This window comes from Poecilia mexicana, unplaced genomic scaffold, assembly GCF_051168715.1.
Source record: "Poecilia mexicana isolate PSO_F unplaced genomic scaffold, ASM5116871v1 scaffold_21, whole genome shotgun sequence".
NCBI classification, from domain to species: Eukaryota; Metazoa; Chordata; class Actinopteri; order Cyprinodontiformes; family Poeciliidae; genus Poecilia; species Poecilia mexicana.
In genome coordinates this window covers 22,075,345-22,096,353 of record NW_028263390.1, presented here as the reverse complement: position 1 = coordinate 22,096,353, position 21,009 = coordinate 22,075,345, and the positions used below count along the sequence as shown (strand labels likewise).

General features: G+C 45.9%; 1 protein-coding gene across 1 annotated transcript; it reads right to left on the bottom strand.

Moving 5' to 3' along the window:
• Positions 1-4,700: 4,700 nt before the first annotated feature.
• On the bottom strand, positions 4,701-5,785 carry LOC106904360 (uncharacterized). The gene is made up of 3 exons (XM_088001950.1): positions 5,734-5,785; positions 5,232-5,564; positions 4,701-5,096 (listed from the first exon to the last, which is right to left on the bottom strand). Exons 1-3 carry the CDS (start codon positions 5,783-5,785, stop codon positions 4,789-4,791), a joined length of 693 nt encoding a protein of 230 aa, XP_087858076.1. The 3' UTR covers positions 4,701-4,788.
• Positions 5,786-21,009: the final 15,224 nt, after the last annotated feature.

The following is a 21,009-nucleotide window of genomic DNA, read 5'->3' as shown; positions in this document are numbered from 1 at the left end:
TATATTAATTCATGTTGAAATGTAGAAAGCTTTCTCATTCAGCGCTGACTCACTCAGAGCCCTCTTGTTTGGAGCCGCCACAACGCGTCAAACTGTGTCACATCAAATGTCTTCCCCACTTAGCTTCCGCTACTCCGGTCAGGCAGATCTCAGCACGCGGCCATGGAGAGGACCTGTAGACACAAGGTATTGGTATTGAGCTCAACTAACACCTGCAATGAAGAGTGACGATCGGAAAAACTTCTCCCATAAAACCAGGCAACCAACACAAACAGCCTCTGTAGCCCCTACTACAAACTCAACAGTCTGATGGTCAGTCCCTGCGAGCGCCTCATTAATTAGATCTCCCTGTTTGTTTCTCAACAGAGAAATGATCAGCAGCTCGAGGTCATCAAGCAGGGCCAGCCCAAGGTGGTATAAGGCCTTTAGCAGAATCTGACTTACGGGCTCGACTTAGGCTACGTTCTCACTGCAGCCCGGAGTGACCCAATAGACCCTTTTCACATGACGTCACACAACATCGGTTTTGACTCGATGCAGTGTATCTTTAGTTCCGGTGTGTGGAGTTAAAGCCGTTTCTGGACTCTAAAGCAGCTGCCACAAATACAATTTGAAGATATATCACTATTTGCAAACAATTTTTCTTCATCAACATAACAAAAACTGGACAAATTTCTCGCTGATTGATACCAGTTTGACTACGAAGGTACATTTTGGTTTATCTAGCAGTTAGTTGATATGCTAGGATCGCAATAGTAATTTGTTAGCTGGCTAACATTACGGAGCCTTTCTGTTTTAGAAATAGAACGTATTTAGGCTCTAATCTTAATCAGATGTTTATAGTATAGACTGGGGTTGCCACCCGTCATGTAAAATACATGATCGCATTAACCCCTCCTCACTAACGCTAGTTTCACCACCCGCTCAGTAGCGACATTACCTGTAGCGACATTACCTGTAGCCACAAATCCAAAACTTGACAGTTATGCCGCACACCCGCTACTCCATCACGGCCTGAGAAGTCAAACTCTTGCAAAGATAGAGACATGAGTAGGAAGACGCTGTCTTATAGATGGATCGATATTAATGTTTCATTGGAGAAAGGTGATGAGCATTATATATATATATATATATATATATATATATATATATATATATATATATATATATATAAAGCTCATTAACTTCACATTTCTCCAATGAATATTTATCAAATATATTACTTTGTTTTCCTGTGGTTGTAGACTTGACAGTAGAAAATTGGTAACATAGGAATAACTTCATTGTCATAAATGGGGTTGAGGTGGTAGTGGTGAGGAGAGACGCTGAGACCCAGGTTATAATGAAAATGGTGATATTTAATGACGGAAGCTCAACAGTCCAATACAGGCGGCATGGCAGAGAGTAAGCACGCAGCTAATTACCAGAAGCACTGATACACTGAAGACTGAAAACTAGAGCTGACGCCGACACAGGACTAAACCAGTTGACAAAGACGTACGACAAGGACCCGACAAGAGACAAAGACAACAGGTGGGTTTAAATACACAGGGAGGGTAATCAAGGGAACGAGACACACCTGGGAACAATCAATGGGGAAGACGCAGAGACAGAGACTCACAGGGAACAGGATAACAATAAACACAGAAACAACTCAAAAATAAACACAGAAAACTACGGATCATGACATTCATATTCCTTTTAACAGGTTACACTTGATTCTGCTTGTGGTGCCTGTGGAAACGAAGTGCATGAAGTTTGTGCTCTGCTGGGGAAGCCCTGTGGATCACATGGTGGGACTTCTGCTTCAAACTGCTCACTACAGTTTACCATTACCTCTGCCATCCACCAGTTCACTGCAGACTGGCACCTGCCAAGGACCCTACATGGATGTCTTCTTAAACCCTGAGTACATAATGTTGAAATAAAATTGATATGCCTTTTGTAAATACATTTTCTCTATCAATTACTTAATTTGTTAACTGTGATAACTATGTTTGTGTAATGTAGTGTGTGTGTATATATATATGTGTGTGTGTGTGTGTGTGTGTTGTCTAGTTGTCGGTCACCTAGTACACTACAGAATAAAAAACTCTTCACAATGTGGCTTTGACTGCAGGCAAGTGGTCCGACAGGCTGAAAAATAAAAGACACAGTTAGCGTCGTGACTGAGTGGTCAGCATGAACACCAACCGGCGCAGCTCCCACTCATAGGGTCACATTTTTCCAGCCCAACCACGAGAAAAACTTTACAAATTATATTTGTAGATGTTAAATATTCTTACAGTAATTCGTTAATTGTTGAACTAGAAAAATATGACCCTAAGTAAAAAAAAAAGAGGTGAAGAGCTGCCTCTCTCCACCTGCCTCCACCAGCGCTCCTTCTGGTGGGGGAAGCCGAGAGAGTGCCTGACGGACCCGCTGCATGCAGTCACCAATCACACCACTAGGTGGCTCCAAACAAACGCACTGATCAAAAATCCCATAAACACATACAACTCTACAATCATTTTGATCAAAACTCACAGACACACACAAGCTTTTATCTCTGTTACATATATAAATATTTAACCATGTACAGTGTTTAATATAATTATTAATTATTGCATAGATGTTTGCAAGAAACGGCCACAAACCTTATGTCTTTGGTCCACAATGGCAGCTTTAATTTTAGCATTTCCTCTCCTCCACATACTTCGTTGCCAGATGTGTAAAATTTACAAAAAGAAGCAATTTACAATAGTTTTTACAGAACTCTACACAACATCAATTCATTTATTAATAGATGCTGTTATGACGCAGTATTCAGCCACGCCCCTAACACCTCCCAAACTCCAGCGGACTGACTACTGACCAGCTCTCCGACTAACGGGTCCGAAAAGTCTCTAATTCCTGGGTATTACCACAGATACAAATGTAGAGGACATTTTGTTTAAGCTGGGCGCGAGAAAGATGCGTCTAAGCTCCAACTACCTTCAGATCCAGACGTTATGACCCGCTTCAGTCCATGAATCAGACATCGGAGTAGCCCGCCGATGCCCGACAGCATAAACTACACCTGTTCAAGGCAGCTCTTTCTCTATTAATAACGTGCACTAAGTCAGTACAGGAAGAGTACTGACTTAAAGCGGCTGGTCTCGGGCCTCAGGGTGACTTCCTCATGCGCGTAGCGGTCCTCAGCTTCTTGTCTTGCAGCTCCTTTCTCCTCGCCTCACGATCTTTCTGGTCCATCGAGATGTAGACGAGCTGGTCTCATGGAAGGAACACACCAGTTCTTCATCTTTGCCTTTGTTCTTTGCCTTTTAGTTATAGGATAGATACACATAGATTTAATTTCTAACACAGCAGCTTGCAGTAATGAGTGTTCATCCAAGAAGTGTGACTTGGCTCTGTACTGGTTTGTCTTCTTTTAAATCAAGAGGCCCATGACAGTTTGGCGTTAGGCAGCAGATGTCCCACAGCTGATTGACTGAACCTACCATGGACAGAGGAACAAGACCATCCCAGATATGGTAGGTTGTCAGGTCGGCTACTGCTGAGAAAGATGGACAACAAAACAAAAGGAGAAATTATGAATCACATCAGAAAATGTAAATTATTTGGCAGATAGCGCTTAAGTCAATATTTAAAGTGCTTTTCTAAACAACAGTGTTGGAAGATGTCAGTGATTTTAGTGAAACTTTTAACAATACAGCACTGACAGGCAGTGGTGTAAATGTTTTATTGTTTATTTCAAAAACTTACCGTATTACCTCCCATCTGTGTTTTTCTTCCTGAAAAGAAAAGATTGACTTTTTTTTCACTAAGAAAATGCAAGTTTGTAAAATCTTAAGGTTGAATGGTTTCACCTTTGATCTTTGTCCAGATGTTGACGGCCACAACAGCTGCTAGGAGAGCAGCTAAACCCGTGAACACAACGAGGAACCTCAGTTTCAATCCACCTGACAACAGAAGGAAGCCAGATAAATTAAATATTTCAAAACATAAAGTTATGAACAGACAAAAAATAAACTTTTTTTTACTGCAGCCTGTTTTAGCAGCATCCTTGTGTGTCAAAGTCAAATGTTTGTTCACTACTCTGACTTTCCTTATAGATTTCTAGGGGGGAAAAATAGTGAGATTTGTCTGAGGTTATTTTTCCTTTCACTTCTATTTGTTTTTACAAGCAAAAAGGTCACTTCATTATGAAAATCAAAATCAGTGGCATTAAAATCTCAGAACATTCTCTATTTTATTAATCATTAAAACATTTTCTAGGTCAGAATGTTCAGAAATTACAGAAACCAGTTTTGTGTCTGAATAACTTTTCTGTAGATTTAACTAATATAAATCTACAGACAGTTTAAAAAATGTTTTGGAGAAAAAAAATTACAAGGTTAATATTAAATTTCAGAAACATTTAAATTACACATTAAGATCTTCTTTACCATTAGAGTTTGATGAATCACTTCCTGTTTTGCGTTTGATTGAGATTGTGATTGTAGACTGTGCTGCTGCCATGTTTGTTGTTGTTGTTGTAGTTGCTGCTGGAAGTGCCTTAGTTGTTGTTATAGTTGTTTCCCAAGTTGTTGAGAATGTTGTCATCACTTTAGTTGCTTGCATTGTACCTAAAAAAATAAAAAAAATATTTCACAACCAAAACATTTCCAAGTTAAACTGATTTACCAACTACAGTCACAGATTATTCTTGTTGAAACCTTGTTTCTGTGAGCATTTTCTACATTAGCAAACTGTCATTAAAGTGTAGTTACATATTCATCTTTTTTATCAGCAGACAGGAAGTAGTTATCATAAACAGCTCATCATTTTCTCACCTGGTTTTTCTCTCTGAGGTGAAATCCTGAAGCTAAACTCCTTCATGTCTCCTCCATATTTAACTTGACATCTGAATAACTCAGAACGGTTTGATGTGGAAACATGAGGAGAAGTTGTGAAGCTCACAGTGGCTGAACAGGCAGACTGAGGAGGAGTTATGGTTTTGATATTTTCATCATCTTTGTTATCATACAGCCACTTCACTGAGTGAGGACATCTACCACCATATGATGATACAGAGCAGATCAGGATGGTTTCATCACTGATCTTCTGTTCAGTCACTGAGGAAGAGGAAGATATTGATACAGTAACAACATTAATGCTGACTTCATCACATCAATTGTAGTCATTGTATTGCATCAGTATCTGTTGTAAAAAGTATCATAAAATGAAAACATAATGATATAAATACTCACTGTTAACAACAGACAGATCAGCCACAGACTCTGCTACTTTTTCTCCTGATGTTTCAAACCGTCTGCAGACATAAAGACCAACATCCTCCACTGAGATCTTCTTTATAACCAGAGAACAGTTTGATGTAACACTCAGTCTGTCTGATTTAGTTCTGGCATCTTTATGGATCTTCCCATGTTCAAACAGTGGTTCTGCTCTTTTATTACTTTGACCAGTGAATATCCAGTCAGTTTTATCACAGGTTTCCATCTGGTTTCTAAAACATTCAGCAGGCAGAGAGACTTCATCTCCATCTCTGACAACAAAGTCAGACCAGATTATATCTGCTGCTGCTGAGGAGATGAAAGCAAATCAGGTACAGCTTTAGTTAATGTTACAATAATGGACATAAAGTGATTAATATTCACCTTAAAAAGATATAGTCACAACTTTGCACACATTGATTTTTATAAAATCAGTTGACCTACACAAACAGTTCATTTACTGCAACAATATTCTCACCTGTAAAGTTTAGCATAAAGAAAAACATTATAATCCATCTGAGTTCAGCCATCGTGTGTCTCTTGTTCTCAGTCTTCTAGTTGTGTGACTGACTGGTAGAGATGCAGCATCTACTTCCTCTGAACCACATGATGTCACTTCCTCAAACTGACGGACGGTATTTTTTTATGTCCAAAGTATCTAATCTAGTTTGGACATGGTGTAGAGGTAATCCATCTTGTCAGGATTCAGTAGTAGCTGAATCCTGGACTTAAAACTAGAGCTTAATAAATTATAAAGTTACACAAAAAGTCTCCAAATTGGTAAAATCAGTTTTTTTTTTCCATTTCAGCTTCATTACACCTGCATCAAATTACAGATTCTCTGAAGAATTTAACTTCCTGCAGAGGAAATCATTTAATCATCTGAATCACAGATGTTGTCTGCAACAACAAGAACAGGAACACCAGTCCAATCACATGGAGCTATAATTCATTTTTAACCACAATCATGTTTTACGCTTTGAAAAACACATTATTAGTAAAAGGTTATGCTCAAATATAGCCAATAATCATGCTCCAAAACCTCCATCTAAAAACATCTGCAAAGCAGATAGAACTTATAGCACCCTCTACTGGAGACAACCAGTAAATCTTCAGCGTAAGAATTAAAAAAAAAAGAAAAGAGGTTTTACTGCCAAGGAGGCTTTGTGGTTAAATGAAGGATACATACATAATGAGCAACTTTGCTCTTGATATAAGTTAGATTTTACAAATGGAGGAAATTTAAGATAAAGTGAAATTGAAATGCTACAACTCAGTGTTGTAGTACTCGAGATCGGTCTTGGCCTCGAGTCCGGTCTTAAGACCGTTTTCTGATGGTCTCGGTCTTGTCTCGGTCTCGGGCGCTGAGGACTCGGCATTTTATTTCAAGACCAGTCGAGACCGCAACTGTGAAAATATCACTAAACGTACAGCATACTGTCCAGTTTGTTTGTTAACATCTTTGTTTTCAGTGGATGCAAAACGCACCAATTAAAATCCAAGCAACTACGTGTTTCTGTTACTCCCCCCTCCCCTCCCCACCTTTCACTCGCACGCAGCGCTCCAGGACATGCGCAGTGGTTTCCTCTCAGCGGCAGAAGATGTCTGTCTAATCGTCAGTAATATAATAGGCTGCATAAATAGTAAGAAATCCGATGGCCACAGCTAACTCAGCAGCGCTTCGCTTTCAGAGACGATGGGGACAACGTCTAACTTTTTTCGTCACTTAGAAAAGTAGCTCAGAGAAGGTAAGATCCGTTAACGTGATGTTAGCAAAGCTAGCTGCAGAGACACATAAGCATTGTGATGGAAAAAAGTCACTCACTGTCTGAGTTATTGTGCGGAGATGTTGATATAGTGATGTGACATTCAGAAACAGTCGATTCTTCTCCACGGCTCTTTACTTATTAGATAGGACTGGAGTGTCACTCACTGAGAGCCGTTGTTCTATCAGATTACCATACGCTGTCAGAATAGCATTTACTCACCCAAGACAGTCTGCCTGACATTTACTCACCCAAGACAGTCTGCCTGACATTTACTCATCCAAGACAGTCTGCCTGACATTTACTCACCCAAGACAGTCTGCCTGACATTTACTCACCCAAGACAGTCTGCCTGACATGGCCTGACATTTGCTCACCCAAGACAGTCTGCCTGACATTTACTCACCCAAGACAGTCTGCCTGACATTTACTCACCCAAGACAGTCTGCCTGACATTTACTCACCCAAGACAGTCGGCCTGACATGGCCTGACATTTGCTCACCCAAGACAGTCTGCCTGACATTTACTCACCCAAGAAAGTCTGCCTGACATTTACTCACCCAAGACAGTCGGCCTGACATGGCCTGACATTTGCTCACCCAAGACAGTCTGCCTGACATTTACTCACCCAAGACAGTCGGCCTGACATTTACTCACCCAAGACAGTCTGCCTGACATTTACTCACCCAAGACAGTCTGCCTGACATTTACTCACCCAAGACAGTCTGCCTGACATGGCCTGACATTTGCTCACCCAAGACAGTCTGCCTGACATTTACTCACCCAAGACAGTCTGCCTGACATTTACTCACCCAAGACAGTCGGCCTGACATGGCCTGACATTTGCTCACCCAAGACAGTCTGCCTGACATTTACTCACCCAAGAAAGTCTGCCTGACATTTACTCACCCAAGACAGTCGGCCTGACATGGCCTGACATTTGCTCACCGAAGACAGTCTGCCTGACATTTACTCACCCAAGACAGTCTGCCTGACATTTACTCACCCAAGACAGTCTGCCTGACATTTACTCACCCAAGACAGTCTGCCTGACATGGCCTGACATTTGCTCACCCAAGACAGTCTGCCTGACATTTACTCACCCAAGACAGTCTGCCTGACATTTACTCACCCAAGAAAGTCTGCCTGACAATTACTCACCCAAAAAAGTCTGCCTGACATTTACTCACCCAAGACAGTCTGCCTGACATGGCCTGACATTTACTCACCCAAGACAGTCTGCCTGACATTTGCTCACCCAAGACAGTCTGCCTGACATTTACTCACCCAAGACAGTCTGCCTGACATTTACTCACCCAAGACAGTCTGCCTGACATTGCCTGACATTTACTCACCCAAGACAGTCTGCCTGACATTTACTCACCCAAGACAGTCTGCCTGACATGGCCTGACATTTGCTCACCCAAGACAGTCTGCCTGACATTTACTCACCCAAGACAGTCTGCCTGACATTTACTCACCCAAGACAGTCTGCCTGACATTTACTCACCCAAGACAGTCTGCCTGACATTTACTCACCCAAGACAGTCTGCCTGACATTTACTCACCAAAGACAGTCTGCCTGACATGGCCTGACATTTGCTCACCCAAGACAGTCTGCCTGACATTTACTCACCCAAGAAAGTCTGCCTGACATTTACTCACCCAAAAAAGTCTGCCTGACATTTACTCACCCAAGACAGTCTGCCTGACATGGCCTGACATTTACTCACCCAAGACAGTCTGCCTGACATTTGCTCACCCAAGACAGTCTGCCTGACATTTACTCACCCAAGACAGTCTGCCTGACATGGCCTGACATTTGCTCACCCAAGACAGTCTGCTTGACATTTACTCACCCAAGACAGTCTGCCTGACATTTACTCAACCAAGACAGTCTGCCTGACATTGCCTGACATTTACTCACCCAAGACAGTCTGCCTGACATTTACTCACCCAAGACAGTCTGCCTGACATTTACTCACCCAAGACAGTCTGCCTGACATTTACTCACCCAAGACAGTCTGCCTGACATTTGCTCACCCAAGACAGTCTGCCTGACATGGCCTGACATTTGCTCACCCAAGACAGTCTGCCTGACATTTGCTCACCCAAGACAGTCTGCCTGACATTTACTCACCCAAGACAGTCTGCCTGACATTTACTCACCCAAGACAGTCTGCCTGACATTGCCTGACATTTACTCACCCAAGACAGTCTGCCTGACATTTACTCACCCAAGACAGTCTGCCTGACATGGCCTGACATTTGCTCACCCAAGACAGTCTGCCTGACATTTACTCACCCAAGACAGTCTGCCTGACATGGCCTGACATTTGCTCACCCAAGACAGTCTGCCTGACATTTGCTCACCCAAGACAGTCTGCCTGACATTTACTCACCCAAGACAGTCTGCCTGACATTTACTCACCCAAGAAAGTCTGCCTGACATTTACTCACCCAAGACAGTCTGCCTGACATTTACTCACCCAAGACAGTCTGCCTGACATGGCCTGACATTTGCTCACCCAAGACAGTCTGCCTGACATTTGCTCACCCAAGACAGTCTGCCTGACATTTACTCACCCAAGACAGTCTGCCTGACATTTACTCACCCAAGAAAGTCTGCCTGACATTTACTCACCCAAGAAAGTCTGCCTGACATTTACTCACCCAAGACAGTCTGCCTGACATGGCCTGACATTTACTCACCCAAGACAGTCTGACTGACATGGCCTGACATTTGCTCACCCAAGACAGTCTGCCTGACATTTACTCACCCAAGACAGTCTGCCTGACATTTACTCACCCAAGACAGTCTGCCTGACATTTGCTCACCCAAGACAGTCTGCCTGACATTTACTCACCCAAGACAGTCTGCCTGACATTGCCTGACATTTACTCACCCAAGACAGTCTGCCTGACATTTACTCACCCAAGACAGTCTGCCTGACATGGCCTGACATTTGCTCACCCAAGACAGTCTGCCTGACATTTACTCACCCAAGACAGTCTGCCTGACATTTACTCACCCAAGACAGTCTGCCTGACATTTGCTCACCCAAGACAGTCTGCCTGACATTTACTCACCCAAGACAGTCTGCCTGACATTGCCTGACATTTACTCACCCAAGACAGTCTGCCTGACATTTACTCACACAAGACAGTCTGCCTGACATTTACTCACCCAAGACAGTCTGCCTGACATTTGCTCACCCAAGACAGTCTGCCTGACATTTACTCACCCAAGACAGTCTGCCTGACATTTACTCACCCAAGACAGTCTGCCTGACATTTACTCACCCAAGAAAGTCTGCCTGACATTTACTCACCCAAGACAGTCTGCCTGACATTTACTCACCCAAGACAGTCTGCCTGACATGGCCTGACATTTGCTCACCCAAGACAGTCTGCCTGACATTTACTCACCCAAGACAGTCTGCCTGACATTTACTCACCCAAGAAAGTCTGCCTGACATTTACTCACCCAAGACAGTCTGCCTGAAATTTACTCACCCAAGAAAGTCTGCCTGACATTTACTCACCTAAGAAAGTCTGCCTGACATTTACTCACCCAAGACAGTCTGCCTGACATGGCCTGACATTTACTCACCCAAGACAGTCTGCCTGACATTTGCTCACCCAAGACAGTCTGCCTGACATTTACTCACCCAAGACAGTCTGCCTGACATTGCCTGACATTTACTCACCCAAGACAGTCTGCCTGACATTTACTCACCCAAGACAGTCTGCCTGACATTTACTCACCCAAGACAGTCTGCCTGACATTTGCTCACCCAAGACAGTCTGCCTGACATTTACTCACCCAAGACAGTCTGCCTGACATTGCCTGACATTTACACACCAAAGACAGTCTACCTGACATTTACTCAACCAAGACAGTCTGCCTGACATTGCCTGACATTTACTCACCCAAGACAGTCTGCCTGACATTTACTCACCCAAGACAGTCTGCCTGACATTTACTCACCCAAGACAGTCTGCCTGACATGGCCTGACATTTGCTCACCCAAGACAGTCTGCCTGACATTTACTCACCCAAGACAGTCTGCCTGACATTTACTCACCCAAGACAGTCTGCCTGACATGGCCTGACATTTGCTCACCCAAGACAGTCTGCCTGACATGGCCTGACATTTGCTCACCCAAGACAGTCTGCCTGACATTTACTCACCCAAGACAGTCTGCCTGACATTTACTCACCCAAGACAGTCTGCCTGACATTTACTCACCCAAGACAGTCTGCCTGACATTTACTCACCCAAGACAGTCTGCCTGACATTTACTCACCCAAGACAGTCTGCCTGACATTTACTCACCCAAGACAGTCTGCCTGACATTTACTCACCCAAGACAGTCGGCCTGACATGTCTTGACATTTGCTCACCCAAGACAGTCTGCCTGACATTTACTCACCCAAGACAGTCTGCCTGACATTTACTCACCCAAGACAGTCTGCCTGACATTTACTCACCCAAGACAGTCTGCCTGACATGGCCTGACATTTGCTCACCCAAGACAGTCTGCCTGACATTTACTCACTCAAGACAGTCTGCCTGACATTTACTCACCCAAGACAGTCTGCCTGACATTTACTCACCCAAGACAGTCTGCCTGACATTTACTCACCCAAGACAGTCTGCCTGACATTTGCTCACCCAAGACAGTCTGCCTGACATGGCCTGACATTTGCTCACCCAAGACAGTCTGCCTGACATTTGCTCACCCAAGACAGTCTGCCTGACATTTACTCACCCAAGACAGTCTGCCTGACATTTACTCACCCAAGACAGTCTGCCTGACATTGCCTGACATTTACTCACCCAAGACAGTCTGCCTGACATTTACTCACCCAAGACAGTCTGCCTGACATGGCCTGACATTTGCTCACCCAAGATAGTCTGCCTGACATTTACTCACCCAAGACAGTCTGCCTGACATGGCCTGACATTTGCTCACCCAAGACAGTCTGCCTGACATTTGCTCACCCAAGACAGTCTGCCTGACATTTACTCACCCAAGACAGTCTGCCTGACATTTACTCACCCAAGAAAGTCTGCCTGACATTTACTCACCCAAGACAGTCTGCCTGACATTTACTCACCCAAGACAGTCTGCCTGACATGGCCTGACATTTGCTCACCCAAGACAGTCTGCCTGACATTTACTCACCCAAGACAGTCTGCCTGACATTTACTCACCCAAGAAAGTCTGCCTGACATTTACTCACCCAAGAAAGTCTGCCTGACATTTACTCACCCAAGACAGTCTGCCTGACATGGCCTGACATTTACTCACCCAAGACAGTCTGACTGACATGGCCTGACATTTGCTCACCCAAGACAGTCTGCCTGACATTTACTCACCCAAGACAGTCTGCCTGACATTTACTCACCCAAGACAGTCTGCCTGACATTTGCTCACCCAAGACAGTCTGCCTGACATTTACTCACCCAAGACAGTCTGCCTGACATTGCCTGACATTTACACACCAAAGACAGTCTGCCTGACATTTACTCAACCAAGACAGTCTGCCTGACATTGCCTGACATTTACTCACCCAAGACAGTCTGCCTGACATTTACTCACCCAAGACAGTCTGCCTGACATTTACTCACCCAAGACAGTCTGCCTGACATTTACTCACCCAAGACAGTCTGCCTGACATTTACTCACCCAAGAAAGTCTGCCTGACATTTACTCACCCAAGACAGTCTGCCTGACATTGCCTGACATTTACTCACCCAAGACAGTCTGCCTGACATTTACTCACCCAAGACAGTCTGCCTGACATTTACTCACCCAAGACAGTCTGCCTGACATTTGCTCACCCAAGACAGTCTGCCTGACATTTACTCACCCAAGACAGTCTGCCTGACATTGCCTGACATTTACACACCAAAGACAGTCTACCTGACATTTACTCAACCAAGACAGTCTGCCTGACATTGCCTGACATTTACTCACCCAAGACAGTCTGCCTGACATTTACTCACCCAAGACAGTCTGCCTGACATTTACTCACCCAAGACAGTCTGCCTGACATTTACTCACCCAAGACAGTCTGCCTGACATTGCCTGACATTTACTCACCCAAGACAGTCTGCCTGACATTGCCTGACATTTACTCACCCAAGACAGTCTGCCTGACATTTACTCACCCAAGACAGTCTGCCTGACATGGCCTGACATTTGCTCACCCAAGACAGTCTGCCTGACATGGCCTGACATTTGCTCACCCAAGACAGTCTGCCTGACATTTACTCACCCAAGACAGTCTGCCTGACATTTACTCACCCAAGACAGTCTGCCTGACATTTACTCACCCAAGACAGTCTGCCTGACATGGCCTGACATTTGCTCACCCAAGACAGTCTGCCTGACATTTACTCACTCAAGACAGTCTGCCTGACATTTACTCACCCAAGACAGTCTGCCTGACATTTACTCACCCAAGACAGTCTGCCTGACATTTGCTCACCCAAGACAGTCTGCCTGACATTTGCTCACCCAAGACAGTCTGCCTGACATTTACTCACCCAAGACAGTCTGCCTGACATTTACTCACCCAAGACAGTCTGCCTGACATGGCCTGACATTTGCTCACCCAAGACAGTCTGCCTGACATGGCCTGACATTTGCTCACCCAAGACAGTCTGCCTGACATTTACTCACCCAAGACAGTCTGCCTGACATTTACTCACCCAAGAAAGTCTGCCTGACATTTACTCACCCAAGACAGTCTGCCTGACATTTACTCACCCAAGACAGTCTGCCTGACATGGCCTGACATTTGCTCACCCAAGACAGTCTGCCTGACATTTACTCACCCAAGACAGTCTGCCTGACATTTACTCACCCAAGAAAGTCTGCCTGACATTTACTCACCCAAGACAGTCTGCCTGAAATTTACTCACCCAAGAAAGTCTGCCTGACATTTACTCACCTAAGAAAGTCTGCCTGACATTTACTCACCCAAGACAGTCTGCCTGACATGGCCTGACATTTGCTCACCCAAGACAGTCTGCCTGACATTTACTCACCCAAGACAGTCTGCCTGACATTGCCTGACATTTACACACCAAAGACAGTCTACCTGACATTTACTCAACCAAGACAGTCTGCCTGACATTGCCTGACATTTACTCACCCAAGACAGTCTGCCTGACATTTACTCACCCAAGACAGTCTGCCTGACATTTACTCACCCAAGACAGTCTGCCTGACATTTACTCACCCAAGACAGTCTGCCTGACATGGCCTGACATTTGCTCACCCAAGACAGTCTGCCTGACATGGCCTGACATTTGCTCACCCAAGACAGTCTGCCTGACATTTACTCACCCAAGACAGTCTGCCTGACATTTACTCACCCAAGACAGTCTGCCTGACATTTACTCACCCAAGACAGTCTGCCTGACATTTACTCACCCAAGACAGTCTGCCTGACATTTACTCACCCAAGACAGTCTGCCTGACATTTACTCACCCAAGACAGTCTGCCTGACATTTACTCACCCAAGACAGTCTGCCTGACATTTACTCACCCAAGACAGTCTGCCTGACATGGCCTGACATTTGCTCACCCAAGACAGTCTGCCTGACATTTACTCACCCAAGACAGTCTGCCTGACATGGCCTGACATTTACACACCAAAGACAGTCTGCCTGACATTTACTCACCCTAGACAGTCTGCCTGACATGGCCTGACATTTACTCACCCAAGACAATCTGCCTGACATTTGCTCACCCAAGACAGTCTGCCTGACATTTACTCACCCAAGACAGTCTGCCTGACATTTACTCACCCAAGACAGTCGGCCTGACATGTCTTGACATTTGCTCACCCAAGACAGTCTGCCTGACATTTACTCACCCAAGACAGTCTGCCTGACATTTACTCACCCAAGACAGTCTGCCTGACATGGCCTGACATTTGCTCACTCAAGACAGTCTGCCTGACATTTACTCACTCAAGACAGTCTGCCTGACATTTACTCACCCAAGACAGTCTGCCTGACATTTACTCACCCAAGACAGTCTGCCTGACATTTACTCACCCAAGACAGTCTGCCTGACATGGCCTGACATTTGCTCACCCAAGACAGTCTGCCTGACATGGCCTGACATTTACACACCAAAGACAGTCTGCCTGACATTTACTCACCCTAGACAGTCTGCCTGACATGGCCTGACATTTACTCACCCAAGACAGTCTGCCTGACATTTGCTCACCCAAGACAGTCTGCCTGACATTTACTCACCCAAGACAGTCTGCCTGACATTTACTCACCCAAGACAGTCTGCCTGACATTGCCTGACATTTACACACCAAAGACAGTCTGCCTGACATTTACTCACCCAAGACAGTCTGCCTGACATTTGCTCACCCAAGACAGTCTGCCTGACATGGCCTGACATTTGCTCACCCAAGACAGTCTGCCTGACATTTACTCACCCAAGACAGTCTGCCTGACATTTACTCACCCAAGACAGTCTGCCTGACATTTACTCACCCAAGACAGTCTGCCTGACATTTACTCACCCAAGACAGTCTGCCTGACATTTGCTCACCCAAGACAGTCTGCCTGACATGGCCTGACATTTGCTCACCCAAGACAGTCTGCCTGACATTTGCTCACCCAAGACAGTCTGCCTGACATTTACTCACCCAAGACAGTCTGCCTGACATTTACTCACCCAAGACAGTCTGCCTGACATTGCCTGACATTTACTCACCCAAGACAGTCTGCCTGACATTTACTCACCCAAGACAGTCTGCCTGACATGGCCTGACATTTGCTCACCCAAGATAGTCTGCCTGACATTTACTCACCCAAGACAGTCTGCCTGACATTTACACACCCAAGACAGTCTGCCTGACATTTACTCACCCAAGAAAGTCTGCCTGACATTTACTCACCCAAGACAGTCTGCCTGACATTTACTCACCCAAGACAGTCGGCCTGACATGGCCTGACATTTGCTCACTCAAGACAGTCTGCCTGACATTTACTCACCCAAGACAGTCTGCCTGACATTTACTCACCCAAAACAGTCTGCCTGACATTTACTCACCCAAGACAGTCTGCCTGACATGGCCTGACATTTGCTCACCCAAGACAGTCTGCCTGACATTTACTCACCCAAGACAGTCTGCCTGACATGGCCTGACATTTGCTCACCCAAGACAGTCTGCCTGAGATTTACTCACCCAAGACAGTCTGCCTGACATTTACTCACCCAAGACAGTCTGCCTGACATGGCCTGACATTTACACACCAAAGACAGTCTGCCTGACATTTACTCACCCTAGACAGTCTGCCTGACATGGCCTGACATTTACTCACCCAAGACAATCTGCCTGACATTTGCTCACCCAAGACAGTCTGCCTGACATTTACTCACCCAAGACAGTCTGCCTGACATTTACTCACCCAAGACAGTCGGCCTGACATGTCTTGACATTTGCTCACCCAAGACAGTCTGCCTGACATTTACTCACTCAAGACAGTCTGCCTGACATGGCCTGACATTTGCTCACTCAAGACAGTCTGCCTGACATTTACTCACTCAAGACAGTCTGCCTGACATTTACTCACCCAAGACAGTCTGCCTGACATTTACTCACCCAAGACAGTCTACCTGACATTTACTCACCCAAGACAGTCTGCCTGACATGGCCTGACATTTGCTCACCCAAGACAGTCTGCCTGACATGGCCTGACATTTACACACCAAAGACAGTCTGCCTGACATTTACTCACCCTAGACAGTCTGCCTGACATGGCCTGACATTTACTCACCCAAGACAGTCTGCCTGACATTTGCTCACCCAAGACAGTCTGCCTGACATTTACTCACCCAAGACAGTCTGCCTGACATTTACTCACCCAAGACAGTCTGCCTGACATTGCCTGACATTTACACACCAAAGACAGTCTGCCTGACATTTACTCACCCAAGACAGTCTGCCTGACATTTGCTCACCCAAGACAGTCTGCCTGACATGGCCTGACATTTGCTCACCCAAGACAGTCTGCCTGACATTTACTCACCCAAGACAGTCTGCCTGACATTTACTCACCCAAGACAGTCTGCCTGACATTTACTCACCCAAGACAGTCTGCCTGACATTTACTCACCCAAGACAGTCTGCCTGACATTTACTCACCCAAGACAGTCTGCCTGACATTTGCTCACCCAAGACAGTCTGCCTGACATGGCCTGACATTTGCTCACCCAAGACAGTCTGCCTGACATTTACTCACCCAAGACAGTCTGCCTGACATTTACTCACCCAAGACAGTCTGCCTGACATTTACTCACCCAAGACAGTCTGCCTGACATTTACTCACCCAAGACAGTCTGCCTGACATTTACTCACTCAAGACAGTCTGCCTGACATTTACTCACCCAAGACAGTCTGCCTGACATTTACTCACCCAAGACAGTCTGCCTGACATTTACTCACCCAAGACAGTCTGCCGGACATGGCCTGACATTTACTCACCCAAGACAGTCTGCCTGACATTTACTCACCCAAGACAGTCTGCCTGACATGGCCTGACATTTACTCACCCAAGACAGTCTGCCTGACATTTACTCACCCAAGACAGTCTGCCTGACATTTACTCACCCAAGACAGTCTGCCTGACATTTACTCACCCAAGACAGTCTGCCGGACATGGCCTGACATTTACTCACCCAAGACAGTCTGCCTGACATTTACTCACCCAAGACAGTCTGCCTGACATGGCCTGACATTTACTCACCCAAGACAGTCTGCCTGACATTTACTCACCCAAGACAGTCTGCCTGACATTTACTCACCCAAGACAGTCTGCCTGACATTTACTCACCCAAGACAGTCTGCCTGACATGGCCTGACATTTGCTCACCCAAGATAGTCTGCCTGACATTTACTCACCCAAGACAGTCTGCCTGACATTTACTCACCCAAGACAGTCTGCCTGACATTTACTCACCCAAGAAAGTCTGCCTGACATTTACTCACCCAAGACAGTCTGCCTGACATTTACTCACCCAAGACAGTCGGCCTGACATGGCCTGACATTTGCTCACTCAAGACAGTCTGCCTGACATTTACTCACCCAAGACAGTCTGCCTGACATTTACTCACCCAAAACAGTCTGCCTGACATTTACTCACCCAAGACAGTCTGCCTGACATGGCCTGACATTTGCTCACCCAAGACAGTCTGCCTGACATTTACTCACCCAAGACAGTCTGCCTGACATGGCCTGACATTTGCTCACCCAAGACAGTCTGCCTGAGATTTACTCACCCAAGACAGTCTGCCTGACATTTACTCACCCAAGACAGTCTGCCTGACATTTACTCACCCAAGACAGTCTGCCTGACATTTACTCACCCAAGACAGTCTGCCGGACATGGCCTGACATTTACTCACCCAAGACAGTCTGCCTGACATTTACTCACCCAAGACAGTCTGCCTGACATGGCCTGACATTTACTCACCCAAGACAGTCTGCCTGACATGGCCTGACATTTACTCACCCAAGACAGTCTGCCTGACATTTACTCACCCAAGACAGTCTGCCTGACATTTACTCACCCAAGACAGTCTGCCTGACATTTACTCACCCTAGACAGTCTGCCTGACATGGCCTGACATTTACTCACCCAAGACAGTCTGCCTGACATTTACTCACTCAAGACAGTCTGCCTGACATTTACTCACCCAAGACAGTCTGCCTGACATTTACTCACCCAAGACAGTCTGCCTGACATTTACTCACCCAAGACAGTCTGCCTGACATGGCCTGACATTTGCTCACCCAAGACAGTCTGCCTGACATGGCCTGACATTTACACACCAAAGACAGTCTGCCTGACATTTACTCACCCTAGACAGTCTGCCTGACATTTACTCACCCAAGACAGTCTGCCTGACATTTACTCACCCAAGACAGTCTGCCTGACATTGCCTGACATTTACACACCAAAGACAGTCTGCCTGACATTTACTCAACCAAGACAGTCTGCCTGACATTGCCTGACATTTACTCACCCAAGACAGTCTGCCTGACATTTACTCACCCAAGACAGTCTGCCTGACATTTACTCACCCAAGACAGTCTGCCTGACATTTGCTCACCCAAGACAGTCTGCCTGACATGGCCTGACATTTGCTCACCCAAGACAGTCTGCCTGACATTTACTCACCCAAGACAGTCTGCCTGACATTTACTCACCCAAGACAGTCTGCCTGACATTTACTCACCCAAGACAGTCTGCCTGACATTTACTCACCCAAGACAGTCTGCCTGACATTTACTCACCCAAGACAGTCTGCCTGACATTTACTCACCCAAAACAGTCTGCCTGACATTTACTCACCCAAGACAGTCTGCCTGACATGGCCTGACATTTGCTCACCCAAGACAGTCTGCCTGACATTTACTCACCCAAGACAGTCTGCCTGACATGGCCTGACATTTGCTCACCCAAGACAGTCTGCCTGAGATTTACTCACCCAAGACAGTCTGCCTGACATTTACTCACCCAAGACAGTCTGCCTGACATGGCCTGACATTTACACACCAAAGACAGTCTGCCTGACATTTACTCACCCTAGACAGTCTGCCTGACATGGCCTGACATTTACTCACCCAAGACAATCTGCCTGACATTTGCTCACCCAAGACAGTCTGCCTGACATTTACTCACCCAAGACAGTCTGCCTGACATTTACTCACCCAAGACAGTCGGCCTGACATGTCTTGACATTTGCTCACCCAAGACAGTCTGCCTGACATTTACTCACCCAAGACAGTCTGCCTGACATTTACTCACCCAAGACAGTCTGCCTGACATGGCCTGACATTTGCTCACTCAAGACAGTCTGCCTGACATTTACTCACTCAAGACAGTCTGCCTGACATTTACTCACCCAAGACAGTCTGCCTGACATTTACTCACCCAAGACAGTCTGCCTGACATTTACTCACCCAAGACAGTCTGCCTGACATGGCCTGACATTTGCTCACCCAAGACAGTCTGCCTGACATGGCCTGACATTTACACACCAAAGACAGTCTGCCTGACATTTACTCACCCTAGACAGTCTGCCTGACATGGCCTGACATTTACTCACCCAAGACAGTCTGCCTGACATTTGCTCACCCAAGACAGTCTGCCTGACATTTACTCACCCAAGACAGTCTGCCTGACATTTACTCACCCAAGACAGTCTGCCTGACATTGCCTGACATTTACACACCAAAGACAGTCTGCCTGACATTTACTCACCCAAGACAGTCTGCCTGACATTTGCTCACCCAAGACAGTCTGCCTGACATGGCCTGACATTTGCTCACCCAAGACAGTCTGCCTGACATTTACTCACCCAAGACAGTCTGCCTGACATTTACTCACCCAAGACAGTCTGCCTGACATTTACTCACCCAAGACAGTCTGCCTGACATTTACTCACCCAAGACAGTCTGCCTGACATTTGCTCACCCAAGACAGTCTGCCTGACATGGCCTGACATTTGCTCACCCAAGACAGTCTGCCTGACATTTGCTCACCCAAGACAGTCTGCCTGACATTTACTCACCCAAGACAGTCTGCCTGACATTTACTCACCCAAGACAGTCTGCCTGACATTGCCTGACATTTACTCACCCAAGACAGTCTGCCTGACATTTACTCACCCAAGACAGTCTGCCTGACATGGCCTGACATTTGCTCACCCAAGATAGTCTGCCTGACATTTACTCACCCAAGACAGTCTGCCTGACATTTACTCACCCAAGACAGTCTGCCTGACATTTACTCACCCAAGAAAGTCTGCCTGACATTTACTCACCCAAGACAGTCTGCCTGACATTTACTCACCCAAGACAGTCGGCCTGACATGGCCTGACATTTGCTCACTCAAGACAGTCTGCCTGACATTTACTCACCCAAGACAGT

What these genes read in the sequence shown, in the direction of transcription:
- LOC106904360 (XM_088001950.1), bottom strand. Translation starts at nt 5,785, where the DNA reads ATGGCTGAACTCAGATGGATTATAATGTTTTTCTTTATGCTAAACTTT. An exon ending in CTTTATGCTAAACTTTACAG is followed by an intron (nt 5,565 to 5,733) that starts GTGAGAATATTG and finishes TCATCTCCTCAG; the next exon opens with CAGCAGCAGATATAATCTGG. An exon ending in TGATCTGTCTGTTGTTAACA is followed by an intron (nt 5,097 to 5,231) that starts GTGAGTATTTAT and finishes CCTCTTCCTCAG; the next exon opens with TGACTGAACAGAAGATCAGT.